Consider the following 17648-nt stretch of genomic DNA (forward strand, 5'->3'; position numbering starts at 1 on the left):
TGTTGGACATTAACCTGGGGTTGCGAGATTTCTTATTACTCTCTCTCCACAGATGCTAACAGATCTGCTGAGATTTTCAAGTATTTTTAGTTTTTGTTTTATATTCCAGCATCCGCAGTGTTTTGTCTTTGTGTCACATTACTGTGGGCTTGGGGTCACATGTAGACCAGACAAGAATGACCGATTTCCCTTCCCTAAAGGGGCATTAATGAGCCAGATGGGTTTTTATGACTGATGATTTGTTTATTCCTGAGATTAACTTTCATCTCCAGATTAATTAATTTGCCATGTTGGGATTTAAACTCACTACCCTGCATCTCCAGATTACTGCTACATCACCATCTCCCTTTAGCCACAGATATTCAGCCAATTCGCAATCTACTGCCACAGATTACCACTAATTCCACTTGATTCTTTATTGTGGAGAAATGTTTTTGTGGTTTGTAAGCAAAAGCTTTCCAAAAGTCCATGTAGCTAATGTCTACCAGGTTACCCTCATGCAGAAATCTGTGACAGTCTCTAATATTTAGAAACATAGAAAATAGAACAGGAGTGGGCCATTCACCCCTTCAAGCCTGCTCTGTTGTTCATTTTGATCATGGCTGATCATATTCAATACCCTGATCCTGTCTTCCCTCCATATAGTTTGATCCTTTGATCCCCAAGAGCTATATCTAATTTCTTATTGGAATCACACAACATTGTGGCCTCAACTACTTTCTGTCATACTGAATTTCACACATTCACCACTCTCTGAGTGAAGAAATTTCTCCTCACCTCAGTCCTAAAAGGTTTACTTACCCCTTATCTTCAAACTATGAGCGCTTGTTCTGGACTCCCCTGTCATTGGGAACATTCTTTCTGAATCTATCCTGTCTAATCCTGTCAGCCTTTTATAAATTTCTATGAAATTCCTTCTCACTCTTCTAATCTCCAATGAATACAAGCCTAACAGACTTAGTCTTTCCTCATATGGCAGTCCTGTCATCCCAGGAATCAGCCTGGTAAACCTTTGCTGCACTCTCTCTACAGCAAGGACATCCCTCCTCAGATAAGGACACCAAAACTGCACAAAATATTCCAGGTGTGGCCTCTCCAATGCTCTGTAGAATTGCAGACAAACTGCACAGTACAGCACAGGAATAGACCCTTTGACCCTCCAAGCCTGTGCCGATCATGTTGTCCTATCCAGACCAACCACCTGTATCCCTCTGTTCCCCATCTCTTCAGGTATCTGGATAGATAAGAAAATTAGAAAATAAGAAAAAAATGTAAAAATTTAATTAGGTTGGTTTGAAATTACCTTCGTCTCCTGAAACTGCATTTGGAGTTTTTGATCTGGTCTTCTCTATCTGAGTGAATGTTTATTAATTTTATCCCATAATGATTCCTCCATTCAATTTGATTTGATTTATTATTATCACATGTAGCGGTAGAGTGTGAAAATTGCACGCTATATAAATAGGGGAGAAGGGAAGGAGACGGTACAGAATATAGTGTTACGGCCATAGCTAGGCTGTAGAGAAAGATCAACTTATTGTGAGGTAGGTCCATTCAAAAGCCTGATGGCAGCAGGGAAGAAGCTGTTCTTGAGTCATTTGGTATGTGACCTCAGACTTTTGTATCTTCTTCCCTATGGAAGAAGGTGGAAAGGCGTATGTCCGGGGTTCATGGAGTACTTGATTGTGCTGGCTGCTTTTCCAAGGCAGCAGGAAGGGTAGACAAAATCATGATTTGAATGAAAATATTCAAAATTGAGCAAAAAAACCTCCTGACAAACTAATCAGGAAGTGTGAGGCCTCATTGTATAACTGTTTATTTGTTCGTGATAACCACATCCATTATTTTGCTTCCACCATGCTGGTTAGGCTTTCATCATTTCATTATTATTTACACAATTTTTGACCCCAAATAAAGAAAAAGTAAATAAAAGGTTGTTAAATACACTTTTTTTTTACATATATCTTATCTATTACATCTGTTGATATTCTGATTAACATGAATCGGTACAGGGGAATTTTCCCTTAAGCAACACATAAAGCCATGCGCTATAATATATTAATTAAAGTAAACACAGAAGAGAAATAGCCTGAACCAGTGAACACACACCACAGTACTTGGGGCTCTGGCATCAAAGAGATCAAAGCCTGACACTCTAGCCTCAGTGATTGTATTTTTGGCCAGTTCTTAATCAAATCCACTAGGTGGGGTGACCTGCTGTACAGCAAAGGATGTCAATCATCTAAGCAGAAGAGAGACATGCTGTGGTTTGAACTGTGCACTATCCCGCTAAAGCATTGTAACAGGTCACACTCAGGGCTATGAACACAGTTGTGTCTCTTGGCAAAATTACTTACATTACAGATACAGGAAATATTTTTATTTCATGGAAAGTTCACAAAACTATCCAGAATAGATAACTGAAATTCAGGGATCACAATGCAGTTCTGGTCACCACACTATCAGAAGAATGTTGATGCTTTGGAGAGGGTGCACAGAAGGTTTACCAGGATGTTGCTCCGTTTGAAGGGTTTTAGGTATGAGGAGAGGTTGGATAAACTTAGATTTTTTTCCACTGGAAAAACGGAGGCTGAGAGGCGACCTGGCCATACAAAATTATGAGAGGCACAGATAGGTTGGGTAGTCAGAGGCTTTTTCCCAGGGTGGAAAAGTCGACTAAAAGAGGGCACAGGTTTAAGATGAGAGGGGGTAAATTTAGGGGAGACGTGCAGGAGAAGTTTTTTACGTAGAGGGTTGTGAGTACCTGGAACACACTGCCAGTGGAGGTGGTGGTAGCAGGCACATTAGCAATATTCAAGTTGTATCTTGATAGACACATGAATGGGAGACATTGTATCGGCAAAGGCTTGGTGGGCCGAAGGGCCTGTTCCTGTGCTGTGCTGTACTGTTCTTTGTTCTTTGCGCAATATATTTGGAAATTTTAGAATGGATATGCGGCATTTAGTCAACATAACAAAATATTATTCTTGTCAATTGATATGATTGTCCCTTTAACAAATGGATTGAAACAGGAGTTGTAATTTAAAGAGCCCTTCCACAGATGGATCAACCTCTAGTTGCAGCCCTCTATTAGCCTCATAAAGTTGCTGCTCCTCCTGTGTGTCAAGCCAGTCAGTATCAGGAGGCTTTTCGAACGTAAAGAACATCCTGACTGAACCCTATCTGGTCATCGCAAAGTCCATACACTCAAGCCTTGTATTGTCAGTGCATTACTATCAGCAAGCTGATCACATCCTCTTTCTTCATGGAACACAGGCAAATACAACATCCACACTGGCATCCTGAATTAAATCATTAACACAGCACAGGCTGAAGATCAAACCTCGGATTTTCCTTCATGACATTGCGCAGTGACACACTGAACAGTGCATTTTTCACAAAGCCACTGGGCAAGCTCGAGAATGCTTCTTTTACATATAAAAGATAACATGCTCTTCAGTGGTGTCAGCAGTTATATCTAAATAAAAACCTTTCGAAAGGACCTACCTCTCACTAAGTTGATCTTTCTCTACACCCTAGTTATGACTGTAACGCTACATTCTACACTCTCTCCTTTCCTTCTCCATGAACGCTATGCTTTGTCTGTAGCTTTGTCTGTATAGTGCACAAGAAACAATACTTTTTACTGCATACTAATACATATGACAATAATAAATCAAGGCAAATCAAAAACCTTTGCCCACATTCTTTTAGACTCAATGTTAGGAAAGTATTTATTGTCAGACACAGAGGATTCTGCACATCGTCAAAATAGTGTTTAGAAGTGAATAGTCAGATTAGAATTTCCTACGAGCCCAATGAACTAAGGATCCAAAATTTGAACGCTTTCATCTCTTAAACTACAAGTTTGCTTCTTAATAATTCCAAAAAAACTCAAGAGTGCCAACTCAGTCTGTCAGCTTTCATCCATTGCTTTAAGTAAATGACACAAATTGCCCCACTGTATCATCTGAGTCACCAAAACGTCACTGAGCGCATTGTGAAATGTTTGTTGTAAAAAGGTAGAAACAGGGTGAATGGAAGAAACACAGACTGTTGCTATGACCAAGGCAACCCTGCTGCTTTTCAAAGTGCCTCACGCGTGAATTCTTCACAAAAGATTTGCACCTGTTTGAACTTCAAAAACAAAACTCTTCCAACTTGAGACGTAAATACAGTTACAACGGCGGAAGACTCCCGCATTGGTAGGACATCAAAGCTAACTTTCTGTTTTACGATAAAGGCGGATGCTGGAATCTGAAACAAAAACAGAAAATGCTGACAAATCTCAGCAGGTCTGACAGCATCTGTGGAGGGAAAGCAGAGCTCACGTTTCACCTCTGGATGACTCTTTGCCCTCTGACAAAGAGTCATCCAGAAATTGAAATATTATCTCTGTTTTTCTCATCACAGATGCTATCATACCTGCTGAGATTTTCCAGCATTTTCTGTTTTTGTTGCTATCTTATGAATCTACTTTCACGGAGTACTGGACCAAGTGCTCAGTGTGTACCACTGTGCTTGGGTCAGGTATGGAACCTCCATATTCTGAATAAATAAAGAGAGAGATTTCCAGCGAATCTATTATCCCGCGGTGAAATGTGAGCAGTCACAGTTTTGACTCCTGAAAATCATTTTTACATCGTGCAGAGCTAATAGACATTAAACATATTATTACGGGAGAGTACCACACACTTCTTATACTTCTATTTTCCATTTTAAGAACAAATTATTTTTCCAAGTAGATATTGCCTGAAGGCTAACTCTTTGGCAGCAGAAATATGGAGTTTATTGCAAGAGTGAGAAAGTTCAGCATCCCATGAGAAATAAGCTATTAAACTGCACAAATCATTAGTTATACTTGTAATAATGTTAGCTCATGTTTCTCACAAATTATATTCACAAAAATTAGTGATATTTGGTTTGATTTGATTTGATTTGATTTGGCTGAAGCAAAGTGAGATTTGTCAGAACCACAAAAAATGTTATTTTCACAGATCAGCAAAATAATAGTTATTTCCAAGTTTTTTACACAGTGAAGTGCAGGAAGATAACTCGTAAGATGCTGGATTATATTGAAGACCGCATTATTTTCGTTCGGTTACTTATAACTGACGTCTGATGGAATTAAATCAAATGTTAGGACTTTGTGGCAAAGAGCATGTGGAGAATGTTATCTTCTGGTACTATTAGAGATTAAGGCAAAACTAACCCATAATGATAAAGTCATTTGTTAACTGTTCACCCTCCTATGTAATTAATTTCATATTTGCTGTGGTCTTGGTCTCTTGCCCTCTTTGCCCATTTACTTAGACCTATTATTTTTCTCTGTTACTCTTTCTTAATGTAATGTAATAAGTACAAAATGAAATTGTGCACAGGATAATGCATTATAGGAGCTTCTAGAATACAACTTATGTAATTAGTAAGGAAATCAATTAGAAAAATGAATGATTAAAACTAAGCTTTTATGTAAAATGAAACAATTATTTGCAAGAAATTGCACTGTCTACTGCACTGACCTAAAAATCTGATTAATTTAATATGAGGCTGATCATTTTTTCTCTCATTTAAGCCACCTATTTCCTTTTGGTAGGAGTTGTGGGTAAATGTAGTCCTTAAGTACTTCCATCGTCAAGGCAGGAGATTCATGACTTAAATAAAAATCCTATTCCTCGATAATAGAATGATACAACATGGGCCAAATAAGTAAACAACATGGGGTGCCATTCTCCGGCCTCCCAACTGTGTGTTTCTCGGAGGTGCACTGTTCACTGGTGGTGGAATTCTCTGGTCTCGCTGTTGTCAATGTGATTTCTCATGAAGCCACCGTATGCTGCCGGGAAACCCACAGGTCGGGGTGCACTGCAGGTGGGTCAAGAGAATTCCAGCAGCATGAATGACGAGAGAACCCTGCTCAGTGGGCAGAATTTTATGTGAATGATTTTAAGCGTCCAGTTAGCATGAAAATGGGATAGCTGCAGATTCATTTTTTTGGGGTGAATTTTACACCCAATCTTGTACACATAGTGCATGAAAAAGTGGGCTAGACCATTGCTAGTTGCCACAGGTAGTGGGCGGGGCTTAATTCACCAGCCAGCAGCAGAGGGATCTATTGCGTATGTGCAGACCTCTGATGCTACACATATGCAATAGCAGCAGCAGAGGCCTGACAGAGAGAGAGAGATAGTTGTCTGGAATCTGCTGTCATGGGCACCCTGAACACAGTCCCCACCCCGCAATCGTGGGGGCACGCAGCCCATCACATGCCTCACACCACCCGGAAATGTAACCCCTGCTGCCCCCTCCTGCTGGCAGACCAATCATGCCCCCCCCCCCCCGCCACACAACCAACAGGATGCAGAGTGGCAGCGGGCCCCACTGCTTCCCATACCAAATGCAGGCAGATTGGCATAGGGCCCTTCCTCCCTCCTCAATCGGGATGCTCGTTAGGCCCTCCCCTTCAGGCCCTGCCCCCATAGGCCCCACCGCCTGGCACTGCCCAGTGGGAATTACCAAGATGCCAGGCCGGCAGTGTCAAGGTACCAGGCTGGCACTGCACAAGAGACACCCCCCCTTGCACTCGACTTCCCATGGGGGGTCTCAATGGCCTCTGGTTCTACCGGTGAGGCCAACTCGACTGTTTTCTGTTCATAGAGAGCAGGTATTTTCCTCCCTGGAGAGAACCTCTCCCAGCAAGGCCATAAGGGCAAACAAGCTAGGACAATTGAGCACCAGGCTTGCTAAACACATGCAAATCTTCCTTTAAATAGATTTAAATATTATTCAGCCTCTCGCCAGAAATCCGGCTCCTGTAAGATTGTATGAGCCATTTTACCAGTTTGCTCCGCCCATCGATGGATGGGGAGAACTGGTAAAATTCTGCCCAGTAATTCCCAATCAGAGGTTCAATAAACAAGTAAGCAATAGTCATCGTCGTCAGATAGAAAGAGCAGAAAGCAATGGAATGGAAAAAAAATCACTAGATTTGTTTTTCGTTTAAAGCCACACATTACAAAGTATCTTGCAGTCATTATTTTCATTATGTTTATTATAGCCTTGTTAATGAAGTCCGGGAACTTGACAACACCATCCAAGCCTTGCAGCAAAGGCTGAAGGACGCAGAAGACACTCTACAAATGTTGGTGCACACAAAATCAACCCTGGAGTATGACCTCTCTGTTAAAGCAAACTCACTCTTCATTGACCAGGAAAAATGTATGGGAATGCGCAAAAGTTTTCCGAGCACCCCAAGACTGGTTGGATACACGTGAATAATTTTCCATTAGTTCACAATGAACAGATTTACTATGCATTATCATAGATACAATTGCTTAAAATTAGACTGTTTCATTGATGTTGGAGAGCTATTGTAGTTCTTTATTGGTTTCAAAAGACATGTAACTCACAAATGCCGCAAGCACCAGCGAGTTATGATCTTTTGACAAATTAAAGACTATCTGAACCTCAACACTATCATTGAGAAAACTGGTGCTCTGTTCCTCGTAGAATAATATTTGAAATGCATATTGGTACATTACATAGAGCTGACATTTTATGGATAATATAACACAACCGATTATCACTTTTTATTTTTACATATGGGCAGATCAACCATGAAAAAGATCGGCTTAGAATAGACATTTCACAGTAATGATATTGGATATACATTTGAAAAAGGAATTTGCAGCTCTGTGTAAAAAGAGAAGGGGAGTAAAAAGAATTGAATAGCTCTTTCAAAAAGCCAGTACAAATCTGATGGGCCAAATAGCCTCCAATAGTGTACAACTTTATTTTTGTAAGACCTTTTCTTTTAGGGCAGTGATAATCAAAAGACAATCTTGCGACAACTCATCTCTCTTTGTTACAGTTGTGAATTATTTGGTGATGTTTAACATAAAGCACTTTCCCTAAACTTGTCCTGCTCTGTTTATTATTGGGTGATTGAACTGAAAAGACATTAACCCTAAAATCCTTCAGTGCTCTTACTTTTGTGTTGTAATATATGTTCAAAAGGGATAAACACCATTTTAAAAATCAGTGAAGGAAACGGATTATTCACTTTATTAATGATGTGGAGTTGCTGGTGTTGGTCTGGGGTGGGCACAGTAAGTAGTCTCACAACATCAGGTTAAAGTCCAACAGGTTTATTTGATAGCATGAGCTTTCAGAGCGCTGCCTCATCACTCACCTGATGAAGGAGCGACATTCCAAAAGCTCATGCTACCAGATAAACCTGTTGGACTTGGCGTTGTGAGACTTCTGACTGCACTTTATTAATACAACAAATATTCTGTGCTAACGACAGTGGTCTCGTTTTGATAAGGTAAGTTTAATAGTAGAAAAGTTGGTAGTAAATGCTGGTGAAGGGTCACAGGCATGAAACATTAACCTTGTTTCTCAGATGCTGCCCAACAAGCTACGAATTTTCTCCCAGCTTCTTTGCTAATAGTAAGAAATCGGTTTTTGTAACATCCATCAATGATTTACTTAATCAATATTCAATAAAATTAAAAAATGTAGACTTCAAACAGCGCTGGGTTTTAAATTTTAAACTGATTAATCTGCTCACTTACAAAATCCTGGCAGACAATTACTGTGTATACATTTTTAAAATCTCATAAATTCTTAAATGCATGAAAATGTGGACCAAGTACTTAAAAGCTGACTTTGTTGGTTCAAATCCCTGATTTCCAGAGTTTTATTCATCTGGAGCTGTGGCAATTATTAAATAGCATGTAAGCCTCACATCTCTCCTTTTCAGTTCCCTCTGACCCCGATACTTCTTCTGAAAGCTGCCTCTGCTACAGGACTCTGTTGCAATGATATGCTGATCACGTTTTACATTAAGTCTTCAGAGGCAGAGATCCCTTCACCATAATCCCTTTATTTACAATTTCTACAGCAGTACACAGAGTGCTATCAGTCAGCAGTCTACCTTTGGGAGTGCCAGAGGAACTGACACTCCCAGTTAAATATAAGGCATGGACTCCCTGACTGGCCCATCAATTGACTCCTTAATCAGGCAGTTCATACTATAACAGGCCAACCTCAATGGTCTGATTGAAGTCATTACAGTCCCAACTTTCACACTCTGTAAATTTCAGTTTATCCAATACTCTGCCACTTTTGCCCATTCCATGGGTTACTCATTCATTTACTCCGCTGTTGCTTACAGACATTGCACCACCCTTTCTCTGCACTCAATATTTAAATCCTTTCATGGCCTTATACCTCTCCACCCCTCTCCCCATTGCAGCCGTTATACCATCTCATTGCTGCCGGACTAAAACTCTACCTTCCCCCAATTCCGAATCCTCCTGTGCATGCTTCACCCAATATCGATAACTGTGCCTTAAGATAAGCACTTCCACCCAACACTGAATCCTAATTTAAGATCCTCCTTAAACTACCTCTTTGATCGTGCTTTAGGTAACCCTGCACTGCCTAGCACTGCTGCCTCACAGCGCCAGGGACCTGGGTTCAATTCCAGCCTCGGGTCACTGTCTGTCTGGAGCTTGCACGTTCTCCCCATGTCTGCGTGGGTTTCCTCCAGTGCCCCAGTCTCCTTGTACACTCCAAAGATGTGCGGGTTGGGATGAAAGACCCTAAAAAATTGCCTTTTAGTGTTGGGGGACTAGGAGGGTAACTATGTGGAGTTATCCCATCGTTCTGAGTATAGCTGTTGAAGCATTCCAGAGATAGAAAGGAGAATGATACTTTTCATAGCTAGTTCTTGACAGGCTGTTGGTAACAGTCGAGAGTGTTAAAGATTGTTAGTTGAAATATCTTCAAATGAAATGAAATACAACAGTTTTCACTAGAAAGCACCAGTAAGTGCTTATTTTTTTCAAGAAGTTAAACTGTTAATCAGCATGTAGAAAAAATATTCATTTCTCCAATACCACCAGGAAAACTATTGCTTACTGTGCCTTTCATTGAACTGAACTGAATTAATGCAGGATTCCATAGTGCAAACATAGGCCATTCGGTCCATCGACTCTGCACTGACTATCTGACAGAGCATCTTACCCTTACCCTATCCCATTCATCTGAAGTATTTACCCCGCTAATCTCCCTAGCCTACACATCTTAAGACACTAAGGGGCAATTTAGCTTGGCCAATGCACCTAACCTGCACACCTTTGGACTGTGGGAGGAAACCAGATCACTCCCCATGCAGACACAGGGAGAACGAGCAAACTCCACCACAGGCAGTGACCCAAGGCTGGAATTGAACCCGGGTCCCTGGTGCAGTGGGGCAGCAGTGCTAACCGCTGCTTCAGTTAAAAGGGACACTCCAGCCTGAGTTTGAATCGGAAGCACACACGATGGCAATCTCACCGCAGTTATTAACAGTTTATGTGGAACATTTCATAGAGTCATAGAGTTTAACAACACAGAAAGAGGCCCTTCAGCCCATCATGTCTGCACCAGCCATCAAGCATCTATCTGTTCTAATCCCAATTGCAAGCACTTGGTCAGTAGCCTTGTATGCTACGGTGTTTCAGCAGGAAAATAGACAACTTAAATGGCTGCTTCACACAAATGCTTATAACTATTTGCAGAGCAGCATTCTGCCACTTTTTCTAGAACACTGCCCACCACCAACTTCCTAGAAAAAATGAAGGGGTGCAGTAGACGGCAGTAGGAAAACCTTCAAAATGAATGCCTGGAGTAAAAAAATCTTCACAAGCACGTGCTAATCTACATATCCCATCAGCAGAAAGTCATTCACAGCTTATTCAGAGAATGAGTAGGATAGATTCAGATTGAAGAACCAACACAAATCCCTTATCAATAAATAGGCTAAATGTGTGGAGACTGCCTTATGTTGACAGTTTTATATATTCAACTGAGATAATGTGGAAACAAGTACTTTCTTTAAATCATTCGTGAAAAATGCAAATGAATAAACATTTTATCTTCACTGCTTAGAGAAAGCATCACCTGAGCAGAGTGCAGAGGAAGATCAGGTAGGCTTCCTCAACACTGTGGAAACCTCTCCACCCAGCAGCACTGCCTGTGGGTCAAGGAAAGCAGGATTGCTTGCTCCTGGAAGCTTGACAAAAATGCACTCACGGGATACTATCCTTCAATTTAAACACGGTTGATCTATTTGGAGAATTTTCACCGATGGAAAAATTCCTAAATTGTTGGCAAAGATATGTTTCCCATCCATCCAGTTGTCTGTTCTTCTGAAAGCATAAATTGAACTGGAATATGACTCCATGCTTACCAGATCATTAGAACTTGCCAAGAAACAATTCTGCCTCTAATTTCCAGGATTAATGGAGGCACATATGGATATGGTCTGCAAATATTCTACACAATGGAAGTTTAATTTAGTACAGACCAGGGAGGTGCCAAACTCAACAATTCCTGCTTGCTGTGGGAATCATCTCAGATGGGATGGAAACTTAGATGAATCAGTAAAAAGGTGAGAATTTCTGGTCTTGGGACAGGCAGGATGGATAAAGCCATCTGGGGTCTTTTTCCATTGAATTTTAAAACTTAAAATTTAACATTTCCGGCATGGCTTTCTCAGGGCACGGGAAATGTGGCAGTTAAAGGGATGACAGAAGGATTGAATACAGAGCTTAAGGACTTTTGTAGCACTGCTTGTGGGTGAGCATTTGCAGAATTGCTTTCTTCTGAAAGCTTGACAAAAACCCACTCATCAAGTACTACCCTTCAACGTAAGCATGTTCTACCTGGAGTAATGATTAGCTGTTCACTGATGGAAAATTCCAACATTGTTGGCAAAGGTATGTTTCTCCCCCAGCCGATTGCCTAATTTTCTCTTCTGAAAACATGACTTGTACTTTGACTCCATGGATGTCGGAATATATGAAGTTTCGAGTCAATCAAAAAATCAAAATTTGATTTGATTTATTATTGTCACACGCATTGGGATACAGTGGAAAATATTTTTTGTGCACTATACAGACAAAGCATGCCATTAATGGAGTATATAAAGGAAAAGAAAAAGAAAGAAAAGGATAGAGTGTTGCAACTACAAATAAGATGAAGAAGATCATCTTACTATATTGATAGGACCATTCAAAAGTCTGGTGACAGCAGGGCAGAAGTGTTCTTGAGTTGATTGGTTTGTGATTTCAGACTCTCCTGATGGAAGAAGGTGGAAGAGAGTATGTCTGGGGTGCATGGAGTCCTTGATTTTGCTGTTGCTTTCCTGAGGCAGTGAGAAGTGTAGGCGGAGTCAATGGATGGGTGGCTGGTTTGTGTGATGGACTGGGCTTTATTCACAACCCTTTGCATTTGCTTTGTCTTTTGAGGTCTTCATCAGAGCAGGAGCCATACCAAGCTGTGATGCATCTAGAAAGGATGCTCTCTACAGTACATCTGTAAAAGTTGGTGAGAATACCTGTGCAACTATGAAAAAGATTGTACATTGTACATGAAATGCCCTAGTAAACAAATTCTTGAATAAACCAGTTATGTAACTGTAGAATGCAAACCATGACTTCACTCATGAGCAATAACTTAAATCAAACATTTAGAAAATTGCTATTGATATATTATCAGGCCTTTTCACTTGTGAAGTAGTTGTATTATTATAACTTCCTATTGGATAGCATATAGTTACTGCTCTAAGTATAAGTTAGCAAAGTTATTGACTATAGACATTGTAATAGATCACTTTGATTTATGCTTTATAAGTATATTTGCCATGTCGTACTACAACTGCATATTACTCAATTACAAGCAAGAAAGTCTGCAGTAATTTGCCTGAATGTAATAGTTGTGAAACAACTACCCAAACCAGATCATACGCTGTGTATATTATGAACTGCATTGCAATGAACCAACTGGAAATTTGCTGGAACTTTGAAGTATAGCCCACTCCTACTACAGTAGCCTTTTTGTGTAAAGTAAGACATGTGTTCCACAGGCATATATGTTAACTGCACAAATTACAGACCTCCACAAAGAAATAATAAGATCCTAACCAGAGGAACTTCAAGTAAATCTTATCCTTGAAACTCAATGCCTGAGCCTGAATGTTCTCTTTGTGTGTGCATAAAGGTCAAGGAGAGACTGCTGCAACCCGACTGTGAGGTATACCGTGAGTTGCCTTTTTAGATTTAAGTGCAAGTTAACATAAAGCTGGACACTGAGATTTGAAAAAGGGGTTCAATGGTAATATCGCCCAGTTTTTATAAATCGCTTTTCAGACATGCAACGTTACTTTCCAGAATTTAAGATGGCTTGAAACATTTTGTTCAAAACCGCATCCTTATATTAAAAATATCTGTTAAATTCTTAGAATAATGAATGTGACTTAGTTAAATGATGCAATGACTTGTTATCCTTTCTGATTGTAAGAAGGAGAAGATATCAATAAGTGGAAACACGTGATAAGTCAATTCTAAACCAAGTGAAAAAGACTGAAATGAGGTACATTTGACTGATATTCTGTTAATACCCAGGCCAGAAATTCCAAGGTGTTTTGTGAAGAAAGCCTAGACCCTAATGGTTTACATTTGGATTTGGCATGGGTGAATATAAAGTGTTTCACTCCAGGTATGATTCAAGTGGCCTATTAGGAAGTTTTTATCAAACAAAGTTTGTTTAAGAACCCAGTTAAAATATAATAAAAAGAATTAGCATAACTTTTACCAATTACAAGAATCAAATGTGATTCAGTATAAACCTTAACAGCTAGCTATCTATGATGTTCCAAGTCAACCAATATCCCACAGACAACCACTCTCTTCGAGGCTTGACACAAAAAGCAAGTATGTTCACATGATGCTGGATTTTGCAGCTTTTTAACACCTGCTGTATATTGATCCTTTCAATGTTGGATTAAGTCTCTGAGGCTTTCCAGTCCTGGAACTTTGCAAAAAGCCTCTGGGGAGAAAGGGAGACAGAGACACTGCCTGCCTTCACCTGCTTCTAACAGCAACTCACAGGCAGCAGAATTTCCAACTCCAGAGAGGGGGAGAAATAAAAGATACTGCTTTCTGTTTCCAGTCCAAATAGCATCTGAGAAAAATGAAACTAAAATTTTGGACCTTACTGTGGAAATAAACTGTCCGCAGGCATCAGCTGAGCTGTTAATCATGCATTACACAGCAATTCCAAAAGGATCATAAAACTCCACAACACTGCATTAATCCAGATTAAAATCGGCATGATGTTCATTATATTGCTTCAGGAACAATTAGAGGACACTGATTGTAGACACTATGGTACCAAAATAAAATCAAAGAAGGCTGCAAAGAAACATGATTAAAATATGTTTCTTAAAGGCACAGTGTTGTCACATTCCTTAAATGGTTAGCCTGCAACTCTGTCTGTCTAGAGCCACATATGAGCAGTAACAATTTCAGCAAAGTATTGGAGAGTTGCTGATATTCATGGAAGTGCACCCCAACATGAAAGGGGGGATCTCTAAAGGCAGAAATTTAAGAGCCTGGGGAAGGGTAATCACAAATGAAATGCCATTTATTTTCATTTGCTGTAGATGAATGGACAAGTAGCACAAAAATATATCAGCAGCGACACTTCTTTGCTGATCTTGAAGTTTCCATTTGTGAAAGATTAGACATAGGATGCCCAGCCAAAACAAATGCTCTACCTGCCGATTAGCAATGCAGTTCTCCTGCCCTACCCAGCACGGACACATTTTCAACAAACAAACATCACACTTCCATCTGTTTTCAATGGTGTTCGAGGTTGCCTTAGTTTTAAAGTAGAATCATAGAATGGTTACAGCACAGGCTGACACTTGATTCTGGTTTGTCAATGAAACACTTTTTTTTCAACCGTTAAAGCAGTTTGCCAAAGCACAAATCTTCTTTGCACCACAGGCCAAGTATGTTTGCTTGATCATGCCAGAGAAATACTTGGATCACATGAGGCATTCTGACAATAAAGGGTTTGCAGGGTTGTCTGACAAGCAGATGTTTAGTGGTTGGCTAGTGTCTTCTAGCCAGTAGTTATCAGCTTTATTCAGGGACACCATCAAAAGCTGTTTCAGGAGTCGATCATTTTGGTAATTTTGTATTAAGTATACTTTATGTAAACTTCAAACAACCCAGTTTTTAAATGGTGGAGTTTCTTCATTCTGATGTTGCAGAAATTGTGTTCAAAACAGTTTGAAACTCAACTAAGTACTCATTTAGGTAAAGTTGATACTGTTTCTTAAACCTTTGTGTGAATTTGGAAAATTCAAAAGTGCTGCATATTTGGAAAATTGCACTGAAGGAACATTCTGAAGTTGATGGGGGCGATTCTCCCAGCTCGCTGCGCTGCTGCCGGCTGGGAGACATCAGCAGAGGCCATTTTGTGGGCTTCCTGCTGGGCATCATGGCCTCTGCATGTCTCCCCGACAAAGATTTCTGACATTCAGTGCGGGGCCTCATGTCATTAGTAGGTCCAGAACTGAAGTCTCTGCTAGCATCTCCCCCGCTGCTGTGAGTGGCTCACTCCAGCAGGGTTTACAACTGCTTCCCATGAATGGAGAATAGGCGGCTACCCCAATGGAGGGAACAGAGGCCACTGAGGCCCTCCCAGAAGGTTGGGTGTAAGAGAGGGATGTCTCTTGGGCAATTACAGCCTGTCAGTGCCATCCAACCGGGCATTGGGCAGTGACGAGAGGACAGGGCTAGAAGGGGTGCCTAGTTGGGGGGCATATTGAGGGTACAGTTCTATCTGTTAGCATTCTGTCTCTGGGGGTGTCAGAGGAACTGACACTTCCAGTTAAGTACAAGGTAAAGACTCCCTGATTGGCCCATCGATTGGATCCTTAATCAGGAAGTTCATACTCCAATAGCACAATGGCACAATTGAAGTCATTACACCCATCCTGTTTGTACTTTAAAGAGAGCAGAAGTGTTAAAATTTATGGTTAGATTACAGATATGTGTAGAAGGATTGTGATGGATGAGAAAATTCATTGGCTGCATGGCGTTGGAAAAGGATTTCTATGGTGAGATACAATGAGCGTAAATCAAAAGCTGGGAAACTGCATAAAATAATTGGTAGAAAACAAAAATAGAAAGCAGCCAATTATAAAAGAGACAAACAAAGATACTTAAGAGGAACAATACGGCATCAAAATAATGAGGAAGAATATAGTTTCAAAGATGAAAAATGGTGTTGTTGACAGACACTAGACACATCCACTAAAGGAACAAAGCTCTGTTTTATGTGGTTGGGTGAAGATAAACATCAAAAATCTCCATCCGTGTTCACAGCTGGGATTATACGGTGTTGCTAAGAGTGAAAGGAGTTTTGGCTGGAACGCCAAATTCTCCGTTCTCACTTAGAGTGTCGCAGCCGCAGGCAAGATCAGACAAGGATATATTCTACAAAGCTACAATGCTGGTGGAAAATGTCACTTTTTTTTTTAGAAATTTAAGACATTCAGAGCTTTTATTTACAGAGACATTATATATCATATATTTCCAATCACCAAGTCTGCTTTAGTCTGCTCACACAGAGCACAAAATCTTACCAAAATATGTGTTGGTTCCAGTGAGAAAAACAATGTGTATCTCTCCGTAGAAACATGCCAGTCTTCTCTCCAGGTCTTAACTCACTTTGCCACAATAAAATAGGTGTTTCACGCCATCAAGTCTTGGGGGAGGAGGGGGTCTCAACACACCGGCAAAACATCAATCATCAGACTCTCGCCCCCCGCAACCCATGCAGTCAATGCCGGCATCCTCCCCACCCACCCCCGCCCACACCCCCAGCCAAATGGCAGCATCGACATCCCCAGCTCTCAAGTCTGCTCCCACCGCCACAAAAAAATGAATTTCCCTCCCAACCATGAGGCTCCCATTGGGGTCTGCCCTTGGCACTAGGTAGCACTGCCAGATTGGCATGGTGTCAACCAGGACTGGTTGTTGATGATCTGGAGACTGAGAAACTTGAAGCTCTCGACCATTTCCACTTCATCTCCGTTGATGTAGACTGGGCATGTCCTCCACTACATTTCCTAAAGGCGATGGCTATCTGCTTCATTTTACTGGTATTAAGAGACAATTATTGTTATCCATCATTTCACCAGATTCTCTATGTCTTTCCTGTACTCCGTCTCTTTTCATCTTGTTTACTGTTCTGGTAGTTAACTGTTAGATATGCAAAATTAAAGAGTTGAAAGTATGTAGTTCAATATTAGCATGAGCTTACTGGGCAGGATGTTATGGCCTCGCACAACCTGTGATCGGAAAATCCCGCCCAATGTCAACGGACATTTCCATTGTCCTCATGCGCTCTGATTGCTGTGGCGGGAGGGGCAGTAGAATTCCGGCGATTGACTCGTCAGAATCAAACTTTTCCATCATTATACTGAAGTCATTTGTTCAAATGAGAAAGAAATCACACTCAATATTGCAGAGAATTGTGCAGATCATTGTTTAACGTACAGTATGCTGGGTCAGTCAACAGCATGATGCTTCACTACACAGTGATCACCAGAGCAGCAGGCAAATCTAAGCCTCGATATTAATTGATCCCGTCATTAGATCCTCAAGATACAAGTCTGAGATCGGATCCAAACTCTGATTCCCAGTGAAGTTCCAAGGATAAAACAGAGTCCAATTTGTTGTACGTATCAGATTCAAACATATCAGGGATTGATCTGGGGCTATACCTCTGAAGATAAGAGG

The 17648-nt window shown here is 40.7% G+C and overlaps 1 protein-coding gene across 4 annotated transcripts in view; it reads left to right on the forward strand.

The window, feature by feature from the left end:
* The window catches only part of tekt3 (tektin 3), a 29610-nt gene extending 21958 nt beyond the window's left edge, over positions 1-7652 (forward strand). For all 4 annotated transcript variants that reach the window (XM_080209021.1, XM_080209022.1, XM_080209023.1 and 1 more), the window contains one exon: positions 7058-7652. In XM_080209021.1, the coding sequence (XP_080065147.1) occupies positions 7058-7274 (217 nt within the window). In that variant the 3' untranslated portion in view covers positions 7275-7652. The remainder of the gene's footprint in view (positions 1-7057) is intronic.
* The last annotated feature ends 9996 nt before the right edge of the window (positions 7653-17648 follow it).

This window comes from Carcharhinus amblyrhynchos, chromosome 21 (genome assembly GCF_965287045.1).
Source record: "Carcharhinus amblyrhynchos chromosome 21, sCarAmb.v2.hapA, whole genome shotgun sequence".
Lineage (NCBI taxonomy): Eukaryota > Metazoa > Chordata > Chondrichthyes > Carcharhiniformes > Carcharhinidae > Carcharhinus > Carcharhinus amblyrhynchos.